Here is a 16,152-nt window from a genome sequence, read left to right on the forward strand (position 1 = left end):
TATTTCTTCTAATGCATTGCTTGACTAAGGTGGTCCAGATGGGCCTGACTCAGGGCCCTCTGGTCCCAAGGCCTCATGAGGTCACTGAATGCACACAGCACCAAGGCCTGGGCTGCATCTGGGGAGGAGTCCTGGCTCTGTGCAGCTGTAGGTATCTTCCATTCCGTGGGGGTGGTGCTGACGTGGGGTGTGCAGGCTTGGAAGTCGGGAGATGCTCACCGACCAAAGCTGAACCTTCTCTACTGATCTGAGAGTCTGTGGTGATGGTCCGGGATGGAACTCCTTTGATTTCTCTGATACATTGTTTCCTTTCTTTGGAGAAAAATCTAACTTTACTGAGAAAAATATGATCCAACTCTTACCAAGCCTGTGGGGAGACAGGCGTGTCTTCTCATCCACAGGCTGGCTGGGGAAGTGGCCCAGGAGCCCAGGAGTAGCAAGTAGCCCCCCGGGGACTCTGGAATGCAAAGCTGTGTGGTTCAGGTCCACGCAGAGGCCAGCAGGGTGGAGTTGAAACTGTACACGGGAGCCTGCTGTGCCCCCACATGACCGCTCTAGTGGGCTGGCCACCAACCCCCCTCCCCCAGCTCCCTCTCCGCCACCCTGTCTCCTGCCTTCACCAGGTGCCCACACCCCTTCTCTGCACGGGTCATACTTTGGGACTCAGACCCAGTGTCACCTCCTGGTACAGGCCCTCCTTGACCCCTCTGGCACTCAAGGTCCTGTGAAGGTGACACCCAGATGTCAGATGGATCATGACATCTGTCTGCCAGGTGCTTTGAGATGGGCCGGCTCCAGCTGGGTCTTTCCTCTGGGGACCAGGGTCCTCGTTCTGCACATGTGGAAACCGAGGCTTAGCAGGAGGAAACAATTCCCTGGCTAACTCCAAGGCCGAAGCCTTGACCCCTCTTGCTCCTCAGCGGCCTGCGGTGGACACCAGGCCCAGTACAGCCCTCACTAGATGCAAAACCACCTGGACTAGACCCTCGAAGAAATGTCCAGAGTTGACCGGGTCTTACCCTTGGCAAAGAACCCAGACGGGAATTGGACTTAGTAGTCGTGGGGCTGGGAAAAACCAGGAAGCAGATCGTGACTGTTGGTAGATACCAAGCAGAATAATCAAGCACTGAGCACCATTGGGAGACCGAGCCGTGATTCATAACATCTGGGTCAGTCTAACTGAGCTCCTGAGGAGCATGGTCCCGTGTGAGCCCTGCAGCCCAGTGGTGGGCAAGGAGGGGCCTTAGCCAGCGGCAGAGCAGCAGCTGCTTGTGTCAAGGAGGGATGCTCTGCAGTAAGTAACTCACGCAGTCACGCTCACACTCACTCACAGATACACACTGACCTGTACCCACAGTCACACAGTCATCTCGTATACAGTCTCGTGTGCTCACACACACTCACACCTCTTCCCATCTGCTCGCAGCATCCCTCACACCCGACGGGATGCACTTCGCTCCTGTCTGTGTGCCTTCACTACCCTGAGATAGACGCTCCCAAGGCAGCAGGGAGTTTGCCATGTTCACGGAAGAGGAGTGCCAGGTGCCTGGACCAGTGCTCATCAGCGTTGGAGGGCGAATGAATGAGTGAGTGACTGAGTGGATGAGTGAGCTGGACCCCTGTCAGCGCCACGTGCTGTGCAAAGGCTTGAATGACTGAGAGGAAAAATAATATTGATGAGGAAAAGACAACCGTATTGACGTGGCAAATTATTTGACATATAAAATAAAGACAAACACCCTGGAAAACTAAAATCCACGGATGACTAATCACCTATAAACAGAGAAAGAGGGAGTGAGTGTGGTGAATGGGCACAGCTGGGATCAATTAGCAGTGATTCAGGCCCAATGCCCGCTGCGTGTCAGCAGCTGAGAGGCCCACCTGCCTCTGCCCGGTGGCCCCCGGCCCCTCATCCTCCTGGAGATCAGGATGCTGATGCTCTCAGGGGTCTGGGCACCTTTCCCATGTGTGATCCCAGGTGTACCTCACAGGCGTCGTTCGGGAAGACGTGGTTTAGCAGACGCGCCTTATCTGTGGGGCGACATCCTAGGCATGGTGGTTTTTCCTTCCCTTGGTATCTGCAACACTCATCCATCTCAGTTAGGGTTTTTTGTTTTTTTTTTTTCAAATTATATTTGCTTAGAACGTGCAAGCTATAATGGCTTGCCACTTTCTTAAGAAACTTAAATTTAGCAGCAGGAAAGTGATTTGTTTTCAGCATCTGTAACGGAGACGCTTCCAGGAACTTCCTGTCCAGCGAGTCTCAGCCTTGCCAGGCAGGGCTTGGGTGGACGTTGGCAGAACAGAGGGTGGGGCCTTCCGTGCTGGGGCCTCAGCTCTGCCGTGAGTGAGGCCGGCAGGATGTTCTTTGTGTGGCTTTGTATCTTTAAGCAGACGAAGCATCTGTGACTTGGGACCGTTACAGAGAGGCCACCGGCTCATTTCAGTGCCTCATCTCATTCTCTTGAGTGAGGCACAGACAGTGGGGGACCGGGTGGGCTCTCCTCTACTGGCGGCCCACGGTCTGTCATTGGTCGGCCACCCTAGAGTGCTGTCTGTGTGAACGTTCTCATTGGTGCTGGGCAGGTTTATGCTGTTAAGCACCCCCAACTTACAAATCTGTTGCTTATTTTAAAGTGCTTTGCCAGGTTGGCTGTTTGTCCGCGCTTTGCATGGAAGCAGCGGAGTGGCTGCCTGACAGCCCGCCTGCGGACGCCACTGAATCTCCACTCTGCCTGTGTCTAAGTCGGCAGGGGTGGGTAGTGGTGGGCAGAGCCCAGCACGTGGAAAAACCTCAGGTGGAATCTTCCATCCTCCAGCAGTCACTTTGGGGGCATTACTTAATCTCTGCATCTGGGTCCCTTTTAGTAAAATGGAAATTTCTGCATGGCCCTCCTGGGGGACCAGTGGGGATGAAATGAGAAAGCGCCTTGTGTGTTTGGAATACGGGCTGATCCTTCCTCCCTCTTCCCTTCCCTGCCTCCCTCCCTTCACTATCCTTCCTATCTCCGGGAGCACTAGCTTTCATTGCCAGAGCCCTGAGCTCTGGAATAGGGTTCTGGCCAGTGGGGGGGGGGGGGGTGGAGGGCCCCAAAGGAAGTGAGACGTAGGGTGGTCGGGACACTGGGAAGGGACCGGGGCCCCCGCACTCAGCACTGTCCTGTCTCCCCGCCCTCCTCTGTCCGTCCGTGTTTGTCTCCTAGGGCTGCTGTAACAAATTACCACAAACTGGGTGGTAATTTATTCTCCCTTAATTGTAGAGGCCAGAAGCCTGAAATCAAGGTGTTGGCAGTTCTGCTTCTTCCGCTTCCAGTGGCTCCGGGCGGAGCTTGAGGTGGCATCACTCCAGTCTCTGCCTGTGTCCTCACATGGCCTTCTTCCCTGGATGTCTGTGTCAGATCTCCCTCTGCATCTCTCCTATAAGGACGCCTCTCATTGGATGTACACCCTCAATCCAGGATGGTCTCCTCACCTTGACATCCTTAACTTACATCCACAAAGACCCTTTTGCCAAATAGGTTCACATTCACAGGGGCTGAAGGTCAGGATGTGGACACAGCTTTGGGGGGGGGTTCAATTCACCCCACTACACGGTCCCTTCTGGGCAGCTACTGTGGGACCTGAACCCACCCTAAGTTGAGGAACAGCGGAGAGAGATGGGGGGAGGAAGGTGAGGGCGGTCCCAGGGTGGCGTCAGGAAGAGTCATGGGTTTGCCTGAGAGCGAGTTAGGAGGGCGCACCAGCATCTACCGCCCTCGCTTCACAGATGACACGTGAGGGAACAGAGGTCCGGTTAGTTTGCTGTTTCACAGGCTTGATGAGCAGGTAATAAGCGTGATAGAGAACGAAGGGCCTGAAAAAGCTTATTAGATTATGGATTTGCTTCTCTTTTTTCTCTCTGTCAAAATGAAAATTGCTTTAGGACTACATTATAAAATCAGACCTTGAAAGAAACAATATGTACTCATTCTTGGGTTTTTAGACAATCGAAAGAGTAAAAAGAAAAGATAAAAGTCACCCCCTGCTGACACCTGTGGTTGACATCATGGCCTGTTTCCTTCCAGACATTCTTCTGGGCGTGTGGAAGTGGGGGGTCCTTCTACTGCTGACTCGCTCACCCATTCCACACCAGGAAACAGTCCAGAGTCACCCTCAGCAGCTGTCAGGGCCCTGGTGGATGGCTGAGCCCTCGTATTTGACCTGGCTCCGTACTTGGACACGAGGCCATCTCCAGCTTCACTGCTGTGAGTGGGGCAAGCCGTCTCTGCAAGGGTGTTGGCCGCCGCAGTGGCAGCACCTTTCCAACACAGATCCTGACACGTTCACTGATGAGGGCACAGGTTCGATCCCTGGTCAGGGAACCAAGATCCCACCAGCCATGCATTGCAGCCCAAAAATTAAAATAAAATAAAACCTTTGCATCTGCCTGAGAGTAGGGGGAGGCGCGTCCTGGGTACTGACCACTGGCCCTCCTCGTCCCAGGCCATGTTCGAGCTGGTCACTTCCGAGGCCTCATACTACAAAAGCCTGAACCTGCTGGTGTCCCACTTCATGGAGAACGAGCGGCTGAAGAAGATCCTGCACCCGTCCGAGGCGCACATCCTCTTCTCCAATGTGCTGGACGTCATGGCCGTCAGCGAGCGGTGAGCCGCTGCCCCCGTCCTCCGGGGGCTCTTCCTGTCCCTCGTCCTCGCCTGGGGCGCGGCTGGGGCTGGTGGCGCGCGCCCGTTACACTGGCTTCTCTGCTTTTGTATGTTTGGCATCTGGTGTAATAAGATATAACTAAATACTTAAACCCAAAGATCTGCTACGCTCGCAGCACAAGGCTGGTCGCGTCCCCACCCCCGGACAGGACGGTTGCCTGCAGGTCCCTCCCGCCCGCGCAGGTGCTCCGTGTGTCCCGCACAGTCAGGCACGTCGGTGGCAGGTGTCACAACCGGGTCCGGGGGTGTCTGTGTGAGCTGCTCTTTATCCTGACGTCACAAGGCCCCGGCTTGATGCACGCAGGGCGCAGGCCCTCTGAGGGCCAAGGCGGAGCACAGTCCCGGATTTACACTTTCTCTCCTCCAGTTGCGTGGTGTTTGCAAGAGTGTGTGGAAGTGGCAATTGGGACTGTGCATGTATTTTGCCGAAAGAAAGATGGGATGCGCTTACGTGGAGAAGGAATAGACATCTATTGACTCATTATTGCAAAGGAAAATTGAACTCCAATCATTCTGTTGGGATAAAAGATCCATTTACCATTTTCACTGTAGCCTGGGGAGGTTTACAGCTAAAAGTGCAGAACTCAGCTTTTTGCAGCTGGTCCGACCCCACCTGTTCAGATGTGAAATGGCACTCAGGCAGCAGTAGCCCCACGCCCATGCGTGGCTGTCTGGGGACCCTCCTGAACAGGTCCCCCTCCACACGGACACCCCACCTTTCGGTTTGCAGCCCCCGGATCCTTGTGGAGCCCCTGCCCGGTGGGCTCAGGAAGGTGAGAGCTGACTGAGACCAGAGCAGCCTCGGAAACCCCTCTGCCTATGCCGCCCACCCCTGCTGAGAGAGGAGTATCTGCTTATGTATCTATTTATATTTTACTATGGAAAATCCCAAACATGCAGAAGTAGAGACGCCAGTGTAACAAGCCCACACTGCAGCACCTAGGTTCACCCACATCCCCACCCTGCCCCACCACCCACGGGATCCTTCTGAAGCACATCCCCATCGTCATCTCACTTCATCTGTGAACACATCAGTGTGTATGTAAAAGATGAGCGCTCTCCCTTTTAAAAATGCTCCTTATGTCATTATCCACCTAAACAACGGAACAAGTAATTCCTTGATGTGATGGAATATGCCCCCTCGCTGGGCCCTCCTCCTGTTGTGTTGGTTGGTTCTGTGGAGACATGTCCGAGTCTCCCCTAACCCAGCCGCTGCCCCTTCAGGTTTCTCTTGGAGCTGGAGCGCCGGATGGAGGAGAACATCGTCATCTCGGACGTGTGTGACATCGTGTACCGCTACGCCGCCGACCACTTCTCTGTCTACATCACCTACGTCAGCAACCAGACCTACCAGGAGAGGACCTACAAGCAGCTGCTGTGAGTGTGGCCGGGCAGCGGGGCCGTCGCACAGGCGCAGCCCAGGCAGCCTCCTGCTCTCATGCCAATACTGAGCTGTGGTCCCTGGACCTCTGCTTTCCCAGAGTAGCAGCCATGCCCAGCACGTTCTGGGGCTTTCAGTGTCACTAGGGAAATATTGACCCTGGGACAGTCAGCCACTGGACCTGTGTCCAGACGGCTGTGCAGAGCTCTGTGCAGTTTAGGAAAGGGGGTTTGAGGCCAAGAGGACAACGTGATGCCCAAGATGGCAGGAAAGTGGTTTGACAAAGGAAGGGGTTGGGGGGAGGGAGTCTTTTTGGTGGTTCTTCAGCAAAGCCCTTGAATTTACGAATCTGCCCATTTTGTAAACTTCCTTGGGGTTTCCACTGATGAGAGGATTTTTTCATCCACTTGCCCCTTTTGAATTCTTCACATTTCTGTGCCATGTCTCAACCACAGTTGAACTGGTGGTGTGTTCTGAGCACGCTCACGGGCACCAAAGGGCTCTCCAAGTAGTGACCTCTGGCTGTTATGTTTCACTGGGTCTTTCCATCAAGCCATGCAGCTCACTGGGGATGTTTTAAAGTTTGAGCATTCAGGGACTTGGATATTTTACATTTGGGGTTTGAAATTGGAATTAGAGGGAATCGGGATGCCAGTTTTGAGGACGAACATTGAGAAGACAATCACACAGGAGAATAGGACTCTAGATGCTGCAGTCCCCAGGGGTCCACTGGTGTGGCCCGTGAGAGCAGACTCTCTGGGCCTGAGTGCCATGTCCCTAATGACCTGCAGTCCAGGGCCCGCGTCTGATCTCCAGCAGTGGTTCCCACTGCCCAGCCCATCTGCAGGCGAGACATCCCCGCCTGGCAGGAGTAGCGCAGGTTCTCCCTGCAGCCGTCTCCAGCTCCTGTCGCTGTGTGGCTTTACCTTGCCACCATTTCCTGCTGGTAAATCATCAGATTATGCATCTGATTCATAGTCTTGGCCACGAGGAATTCTTGCCCTCCCACACACAACATATTTTGCTAAGTCTTCATGGGCCTGGCATGTGAAATCACTATTGTTATTTAACTTGTACACGAGCAGTTTATTTTCCATTAAAAAAAAAAAAACAGCAAAAGAGAAGTCAAGGTGTTTCTGTGCATATAGGCTGTCTGGTTCCTATGAGGCTGTGGATGTGGAGGAAGCCCCTTGATTCGTGCCTCCTACGAGCCAGAGACCTACTCTCTTGTCTGTGTCCCCAGCCAGGAGAAGGCAGCCTTTCGAGAGCTGATTGCGCAGCTGGAGCTGGACCCCAAGTGCAGGGGGCTGCCTCTCTCCTCCTTCCTCATCCTGCCTTTCCAGAGGATCACGCGCCTCAAGTTGCTGGTCCAGGTACTGGCCTCTCCCCCGACACATGCTTCTGCTGTAGGCTGTTTCCTTTGGTCATCCCAGGTCCCTGCTGGCTTTCTAAGAAGTCCATTTGTCCCACAAATCCTAATTATGCTCCTACTGTGTGCCAAGCAGTGGGAGACTCAGCCCCTGCTGCCAAGGAGCCACATTCTGGTGGGGAGAGATCAACACACACACACACACACACACAAACACACACACACAAACACACACACACACACAAACACACACACACACAAACACACAGAAGAAGTGGTCATGGCTGAGGACAGTGAAGCAGGGTGACATGATGGGGGTGACTGCCTGCCCACTGCCAGTTGGGGGATCAGGAAAGACTCTCGGATGAGTGACATTTAAGCTAAGACTTGGCTGACAGGGAGGAGCCATTCACCTGACAGGGAACTGCTTATGCAAAGGCCCTGGGGCAGCAAGCTTCCCAGACGGGGTGGCCAGCAGTGAGCTGGGGGAACATGATGGGAGTGCGTGTGCAGATGTGGGCAGAGGCTGATCAGGGGCCTGAGGGGCCAGGTAAGACATCAGGTTCTATCCTCAGTGTGACAGGGAGGCACTCCATCTCGTTGACGCTGGTAAGAGCTCAGAGCAGCTGCCTCGTGGAGAGTGTTGGGCCGGTGGGCAAGAGTGGGAATGGGAGAAGGGGTTAGGGAGTGATTGGAGAAAGGAAGGTGGGTTGTCGGGGTTTGGGGTGGTGGGCCCTGGGGGGGACGTCAGTGAACCCAGCTGTGCACTTGCTTGTGGAGAGAGAGGGAAGGAGGATCTTTGGTTTGAGCAGTTTGGGTGACTGTGCTGTTTCCTGAGGTGGAGACGGCGGGGTTCGGTGCTAGAGCAGCTGAGTTTGGGAGGACTTTGAACCGTTGAATATCCAAGTTTAGAGTCAAAGGGAGAAGTCAGTGTGGGAGTTCTCAGCATCAAGGTAGCATTTAATAGAAGAGACCACCATGGATGGAGAGAAAGGGGTCCCGAGACCCAGCCCTGGGACTTCCTGCCCAAAAAGGAATGCAGTGAGGGAGGAGGCAGCCCAAGAGAGCTGGAGCCCGGGACGCCTGCAGAGGGTGCGGGATCTGCAGCCGTCAGGCTCCAAGCAAGACGGGGTGGAGACCACCCTGCGGCTGCCGCGTGCTGGCGGGTAGAGGGGAGCCCCCCACCACCAGGCAGATGACGTGGGTGTTGTGGATCCCAGGTGTGGCTCAGAGAGGAACAAGCTGAGATGGTGACCTGCGAACCACAGTTAGGGGAGGTCAGAGGTCAGACAGGCGGGAGGCCAAAGGCCATGGGCAGCTAGCTCCATGGGAGAAGGGCAGTATCAAAAAGAAGAGGTCGGAGCCTGGGAGGAAGAGGCTCAGAGGCCTGGGACCAAAGAAACCCGAGTCAAAAGACGGCCGGGCAGGGGTGGGTGGTGAGGGCGACAGTGCTGTGGGGAAAACAACAGGGACCAGCCCAAGTCATAGGGCGCCATGAGTGAAAGTCACAAGGGAATTTGTTAAACTTGGAAACAATGAAACGAAAGACAGTGACATTTTCTACTTACGGAGAGAAAAAAACTTTTTTAGGAAAAGGTCATATAGGGATATATAAAAAATCTTAACTTTTGGATGATAAAAGCCAGCAACACTAAAATCAAGACCTATCTTCATGTTGTCATGAGGAAAATGGTAGAATGGGGGTGGGGGATGGGAATGGATGGTCTGAGTTCAGAGGAAGCATGTTCAAGAGGTGAAGGTGGGTGGGGTGTTCCAGGTAGAGCCGCCAGTCACTGCCTGGGTGGGGAGGGCGCTCACCAGAGAGGAGGCTCTTGCACCAGGCTGAGGAAGCCACACCATCCTCTGTTTGAGGCCAGAAGCAGGATCTGGTCAGATGGGGTTTTATTGCAGTGAGAAAAGGTGGCGCCTGAGCCATACTGTTCACTGGGAGATGGATTTAAAAGTCGGGGGATGGTTAATGGCAGGGTTTGGTGACCCCCATGTGGGTGGAAGGCGGGGTAAGGAGTCACTGGAGCTGACTGTGTGTCTCTGGCTTGGAGGCGGGGCAGGTGACCACCCAGGAGGCTGGGGGCCTGCAGCTGAGGGACAGTCCAGAGGCGGGAGGGATCTGGGTCTGGTCTGGAGCTCCAGAGAGAGTGAAAAGGATGCCATCATTCCGGGGTCCAGGTGGCGGGGGTCGTCCTCAGTGGTACTGGGTGGCTGGAGCGGGTGGGGGTGGGGGGGTGGCGGAGGTGGGCGGTGCTCGGATGCACCCAGACCTCTTTATGGGACGAGAGCAGGTCCAAAATGTGGGCATGGTGAGACCTGTGAGCAGAGACCATGTAAAGTATGGAGAGCAATGCAAAGGTTGTCATTTAAAGGCAAAATTCAAGCAAATCCAACTGTTGGGGAAAAAAAGACTTTAATCAACAAAACCAGAGTTACCAAAGCCTCAGGGTCGTTGCTACTTGGCTTCAAATGGCAGACCCACTGGTGCTGCTGCAAACACTGAGCTCACCCCAGGGACAGACCAGCCCTGGGAGAACCGTTCCTCACTGCCGGGTCCCGCCCTCTCCCTTCCCTGCCGCACGTGGTCCCCCGCTGCTGGGAGATGAGGGCTCTGGCTCGGCCCTCGCAGTGAGTCCTCCTGGGAACCCTTGGCTCACGGTTGCCATCTTAGAGCTGGGCAAGGCTTGTGTGCGATGCTTGGCGCTCGGCCAGGGGAAGGTTCTCCCACCCTCTGTCGGTGCTCTTTGTGCATGGATGTTGCAGCCAGGAAGCTGCCGCTGCAAACTGGGGTGAGAGGGGAGGAATGGCCGTCCGTGATGAAACTAGATGCGGACTTTCCCTGTGCTCAGAACATCCTGAAGAGGGTGGAAGAAAGGTCCGAGCGGGAAGTCACTGCCTTGGACGCCCATAAGGAACTGGAGCTGGTGAGTTGTTCCTTCTCTTTCCACGTTTCCAGGTAAACTGTCTTCCTCCTCCAGACCCGCCTTCCCGTCCCGCTCCCTCCTATCTCGGTGTGTCTCTGGAACATGTAAATTCATTTTCATATTTGCTTTGGCATTCCGGAAAAGTCGCTGGGTCTAAAAAATAAGTCAGCTGGGCTACCTTCTCACCCCAGGCTGCTGGCACGCAGGGTGGGCCAGGCCGCGGCTGGGCGCTCTCCACCTGCACACACATTCGTGAACCCCTCCTGCCAACCCCCACTCTGCGGGCGCCCACAGGCCTGGGCGCTCCCATCAGCGACCCTCGGAGGCCCCACGCTGGTCCTTACCTGTTTCCCTGGCTGCGCTCTGAGGCCGGTTCTAGCTCTTCCTGGGCCCTGATGCAGCTCTGCCCTGCACCCCTCTTCCCCCACCACCCCACCACCACCCCGCCTCTCCTGGCCCTCCAGCTGCACCTCTCCTCTGTCTCTACGAGAGGACTCACCGGCCCCTCCAAACCTGGGCCCTTCCTGCCCAAGAGCGGAGAAAACATCTCCGCTCCCCATCCTCGGAGAGCAGGGGCTGTGCGGGAGGGGTCAGGGAGTGTGTCTGTTCCCACAGGTTTGTCTTAAGGGGCTGTCTCGTACGTTTGGCTCTGGGGTGTCTGCTGGAGCTGCGACTTGGCAGCCGTGTGGGGGCCACTCTGTCATGCTGGTGACCCCCTAACGGATGAGAGCCTGGTGTTGGGAAGTCCTTTCTGCTCAGTGTACCAGGGGCAGCAGCTTAGTGAAAAGACTAGCCCCCGTGGGCATCAGGTGGTGGTGCTAAGCCACGTTGAGCCACGAGGACTTTGTAAAGTAATGCAGTCTTTTCCCCTCAGGGGCCTCTCCTCCCATCCCTCACGGAGGCCAGTTGGCCACCAAAATCCTTTTGGCGATTATACCCTTTGGATACTGGGAAAAACAGCACTCCCCTCCCAGCCTAGTTGGGGAAAGAGTAGAGCCTCGAGCAGGCTGGTCAGGGAGGATCAGTGACCTGCCAGCCAGGCTGCATCTCTTGGGGCCCTCTTCCCGCCCCTGGAACACACACACCTGATCAGAGGGGAGCTTCATTCCGGCCCCCACTGGGCAGCCGGCCACACTGGGCCCCAAGGGGGTCTCTGGACACTGGCAAGTGTTTTCTATTTTCAAGTTCTTTTCTGCTTTCATCTCCCCTTCCTTTCCTTATGATGAAAGGTATACTCTTAATTCTCATTATTTGCCTTTTTAAAATAAAGGTGGTTTTCTCCCCCCTAATTTATAAAAATTATGCTGAATATAAACAAGTCCACAAACTGTTCATAAGCAAAAAGAAGCTGGTAAAGATCAGCAGTTCTCCCGCACCCCACTGCCGACATGCTGGGGCCTGCCCTTCCAGACCCCTTTCCAAACAGACACCCGCACACACAATTGTATTCTCTGCAGAGAGGGCTTGTGATTTATGAGTTGGCTTTGCTTTCCCTTTTAGTGCATGTAAAATTACTGCACTTTTTCATGATTTCAGAGTACAGTGTTAGGTGGATTTATGAGGTTAATCAATCCCCGTTGACGGACATTTAGGTTGAGGACAGTTTTCCTCGTCCTGAATGCCACTGCAGGGAACGTCCCAGTACCCACGTCTTTGGGCCCTGTCCTCGTTCCTGAGTGCCTGCTGAGTGCCGGGCCTGTTCTAGATCCTGTGCAGATATCATCTTTTGGAATGAGTCCCCCAAATCCCAGAAGATGTGGCTTCATTCAGCTTCTTGGTACCTGGCTTGCCTCCCAGGAAGGTGGGGAGAACCTGTGCTCCCCCCACAGTGTGTGAGACAGTCTGATCCCCAGACCTCGGGCATTTCCAGTCTGACAGATGAGAAGGGGCGTCTTCCTGTTGAAATTTGCACTCTTAGGTGATATGAGGTGTCGGTATCGATTTATATGTTCTCTGGAGTTCACATCCCAGCAAAGACAAGGCCCTAACTTTCTCCACTGGAACTGAGACCCAGTTGAGACTGACCAGCCGTGGCCTGAGTGGGCCCGAGGAAGTGACCAGAGACAGCTGGCTGCTGGTGGCCTGATGCGTCCTGCTTCTTGTCCCAGGTGGTAAAAGCGTGCAACGAGGGCGTCAGAAAAATGAGCCGCACGGAGCAGATGATCAGCATTCAGAAGAAGATGGAGTTTAAGATCAAGGTGAGCCTGTGCCCGGCCACCTGTCCCCGACCCAGCCCGGCCATGTGTCCCCAACCCATCCCGGCTGGCCTGGCGCATCAGCCACTGGCTGGGCTCACTAAACGGCCACCCTTGGGTCTCAGCACAGTGTCACCTCCACCGAGGCCTTCCCCAACCCCGTAGCTGAAGGCCCCCACCTGCCCCCAGTCACCAGGCCATCACATTGGCCTAGACTGTCTCCTGCGGGACAGTGCAGGGACCCAGGAGCTGTCTGCTTTCACTTACTGGCTGTGTGACTTTGTATAGTCAGCTCACATGAAGAACATAACATGGACCCGTCCAGAGATTCTTAAATCTGGGTGATTTGAAAATCTAACGGAAGTTACCGACCTTCTCCCCCAACTTTGTGTAAAGCTTCAGGCATTAGCAAACCTAAGGGCCCTGAGGGCTTGGGTGTCTGGTGATGTGGGCACATAAGTGACGGTGCCCACCGAGGGTCCCTGAGGTCATGCTGGGTTTGGGAGTGAGCCCCAGTTGAGGATGCAGACCTCTGGGCCCCCCACGGAGCTCCACCTGCAGGCCGAGTGCTGGGAGCTAGGCGCTGGGTGCCTGCCCGGGAGCCACAGAGTGGGGACCTGCAGGCCCGGCCTCTTTGCTCTGTGGGACCCAGTTCTCTCCTCTCCCCTATGAACTTGGCCCCTCCTCTGATTCTGCATCACATAGGCTGAGCCTAGTAGGGGGATGACCATACACACACACACAGAGGCACCCACATGTCCACACTCACACGTGAGTGTGGACACACACAGGACACATAGATACAGTTAGACATGACTATGTATACGTAGAAGCAGACATGGATACACAGACAACAAGACAGGTACACACCTGCCCACGCAGGTGCACACACGCGCGCACACACACACGCCCTTCCCAGCACCCGTCCATCCCTCCCACTAGCGCCCTGTGTGTCCTGGGCCCCGCGCGGCCCTCACATACAGTTACTTGCGGTCATCACTCCAGTCGGAGCACCGGGGGAGCCCGGGGGAGCGCGGAGGGGCACAGCCGTCCTGACGACGTCCCCTCCTCGCCCAGTCAGTGCCCATCATCTCCCACTCACGCTGGCTGCTGAAGCAGGGCGAGCTGCAGCAGATGTCAGGTCCCAAGACATCCCGAACCCTGCGGACCAAGAAGCTCTTCCGGGAAATTTACCTCTTCCTCTTCAACGACCTGCTGGTGATCTGCCGGCAGATTCCGGGGTGAGTGGCAGGCAGGAGGGATGGGGAGTCACCGCAGCCTCAGGGCGGCGGGCGTGGTGACAGGATGCTGCTCAGGCTCTGCATCCGGTTGGAAGGTCTGCTCCATTCTGGTCCAGCCTTGGGCCTTTAGGCAAGTTTACTTAAACACACTGAGCTTCTGTTCCCCCTCCTGTCAAGCGGGGACCGTACCCCTAAAGATGTGGAGAGCCCAGCTCAGTGCCTGATGCCTGGGGCGTGCTTAGCAGAGCAGCCGCTGCCCTGTCATGGGCCCTGACTCCTTGTCCACCGTCCACACGGTGTGTTGGGGGGGGTGGGGGGGGATGAGGGGGACAAGGGGTCAGGTGGAGGGCTTCCGGAAGGAGGTGAGCAGTGGCAGCAGTGGGGTGGTTGCGCTGGCCAGGGTGGGGCATTTCCTGGGAATCCAGGCCTCCTCGGGACTGACACACCCCTCCTGCAACCCTTGATCCCCAGAGACAAGTACCAGGTGTTTGACTCGGCCCCACGGGGCCTGCTGAGAGTGGAGGAGCTGGAGGACCAGGGCCAGACTCTCGCCAACGTCTTCATCCTGCGGCTGCTGGAGAACGCGGACGACCGGGAGGCCACCTACATGCTGAAGGCATCCTCTCAGTGAGTGCCTGGTGCCACTGTCACCTGCCCAGGCACACTGCCAGCCCTGCTCCCATCCTTCCTCCACCAGACCCTGCCGGGAGGGTTTCTGTGCAGTGTTAATGTTGGGGTATGGGGTAAGCATGTTGCTGGGTGAGTGTGTGTGTGTTCCCTTGAGCCTCAGATTCTGGGCAGGCCCCTCTGTTCCAATGAGCTGTTGTAGAGCCCTCGGCCAGGCGGACCAGTGGACCACTGTTGCTGTGTGGCCTCAGGCCAACCTGTCACCTCCAAGCTGCCAGGCCAGCTGCCCTGCAGCCCCAGGGCTCTGAGAAGGACAGCCAGGGTCCACGTCGGGCGATGCTCTGTGAGCCCTGGAGCCAGGACTCCCTGTATGGCGCCCAGCCCCCTCCACCCCAGAACTCACAGGTGTCGCCCAGCATATGGAGGTCCAGTTCCGACTGCCTGGGGTGCAGATGGTGTCAGCCTCTCCCAATTCCACAACCATGGCTGAGGGCAGCTGGCCGCCAAGGGCTCCCCTCTGGGTTAACTTTGGAGTGTCTTGGGCTCGCCTTCACCCACTGACTTTAAGGATGCACCAGGGAGGTTCTATAGGGCTCCACCCGAGCCTCGCCATTAGATTCCTGGCCCCTCCATGCCGTCCTGCCACGGCCCCATGCCAGGCTCGGGACCCAGTGGCCAGCCTGCTAGATGCCTGGTGCTGTGGTTCCCCTCGTGTGGGGGCCAAGGCTCTACGGTTGGGGCATTTGTCCTCTTCCTTGTCCCAGGAGCGAGATGAAGCGTTGGATGACCTCGCTGGCCCCCAACCGAAGAACCAAGTTTGTTTCCTTCACGTCCCGGCTGCTGGGTAAGTGGCCCACTGGGGAGGGGGCGCCCGCCGGCGGGGCAGGTGAGGGTTGAGGACGCCTCACGGCGGCTTTGCCCTTTACAGCTGCATCAGCCTCAGGGGCCTCTGGCTCCGCCTAAAGGGCCTGTGAGGCCCACTGGAAGCCTGCTTCGACTGCCCGGGGGTCCTTAGCACCCCACAGAGGACACAGGTGTGCCTGAGCTTGGCAAATGTTGTGATGGTTAGTGAAGAAATAAAAGCCACTGGGTCATAAGTGGCAGATACTGCAAGGAAACCAAGAGAGACTTGGGCCCAGAATGCAAATGCCAGTGTTCTCTGGGGCAGCCAGTTGTCTGAAAACCTTACAAAATATAAAAGGGTGCAAGCCCAGCTACCTGATAGAGAAGCTGCCATCCTGACTGTGCTCATTGAGTCCTGACTGTCCCCAAACTTCTCCCAGGGCCCAGCCCAGGACCGAGGAGCTCCTTCTGAAGTCTAAATAAGAGCCCCTCGTGGCCTGTTCACCCCTGTATCCACGTAATTTTTGTTCAGAACTCCTGGATGTTTTAACTGCATTTTCTTTGAAGCCACACTCATCTCTCCTTCAAATGAGCACTTTTTTAGTTGCTGCGGGAGTTTGCATTGTCTCTTGGACAGGCAGCGAGTCCCTGCTAACTGCAGGGGTGGGGGTGGGGGGGTGGCCTATGTACAAACCAGGGCAGGTGACATGGTGATAAGGACATGCCACCCCCCCTCCTTCCTTCAGACTGCCCCCAGGTCCAGTGTGTGCACCCGTACGTTGCCCAGCAGCCGGATGAGCTGACACTGGAGCTGGCCGACATCCTGAACATCCTGGACAAGACAGAAGACGGTGAGGCCC

At 56.0% G+C, this 16,152-nt stretch overlaps 1 protein-coding gene across 1 annotated transcript in view; it reads left to right on the forward strand.

Annotated features, from left to right (window-relative positions):
- Nucleotides 1-16,152, forward strand: part of NGEF (neuronal guanine nucleotide exchange factor) — a 42,391-nt gene that overhangs the window by 23,868 nt on the left and 2,371 nt on the right. Inside the window, exons 4-12 of the mRNA XM_057746853.1 lie at nt 4,483-4,643; nt 5,928-6,080; nt 7,328-7,457; nt 10,312-10,386; nt 12,495-12,584; nt 13,659-13,822; nt 14,294-14,449; nt 15,214-15,293; nt 16,039-16,143. Coding sequence (XP_057602836.1) covers nt 4,483-4,643; nt 5,928-6,080; nt 7,328-7,457; nt 10,312-10,386; nt 12,495-12,584; nt 13,659-13,822; nt 14,294-14,449; nt 15,214-15,293; nt 16,039-16,143 — 1,114 coding nt within the window. The remainder of the gene's footprint in view (nt 1-4,482; nt 4,644-5,927; nt 6,081-7,327; nt 7,458-10,311; nt 10,387-12,494; nt 12,585-13,658; nt 13,823-14,293; nt 14,450-15,213; nt 15,294-16,038; nt 16,144-16,152) is intronic.

The sequence above is a fragment of the Hippopotamus amphibius genome, chromosome 8 (assembly GCF_030028045.1).
Source record: "Hippopotamus amphibius kiboko isolate mHipAmp2 chromosome 8, mHipAmp2.hap2, whole genome shotgun sequence".
Lineage (NCBI taxonomy): Eukaryota > Metazoa > Chordata > Mammalia > Artiodactyla > Hippopotamidae > Hippopotamus > Hippopotamus amphibius.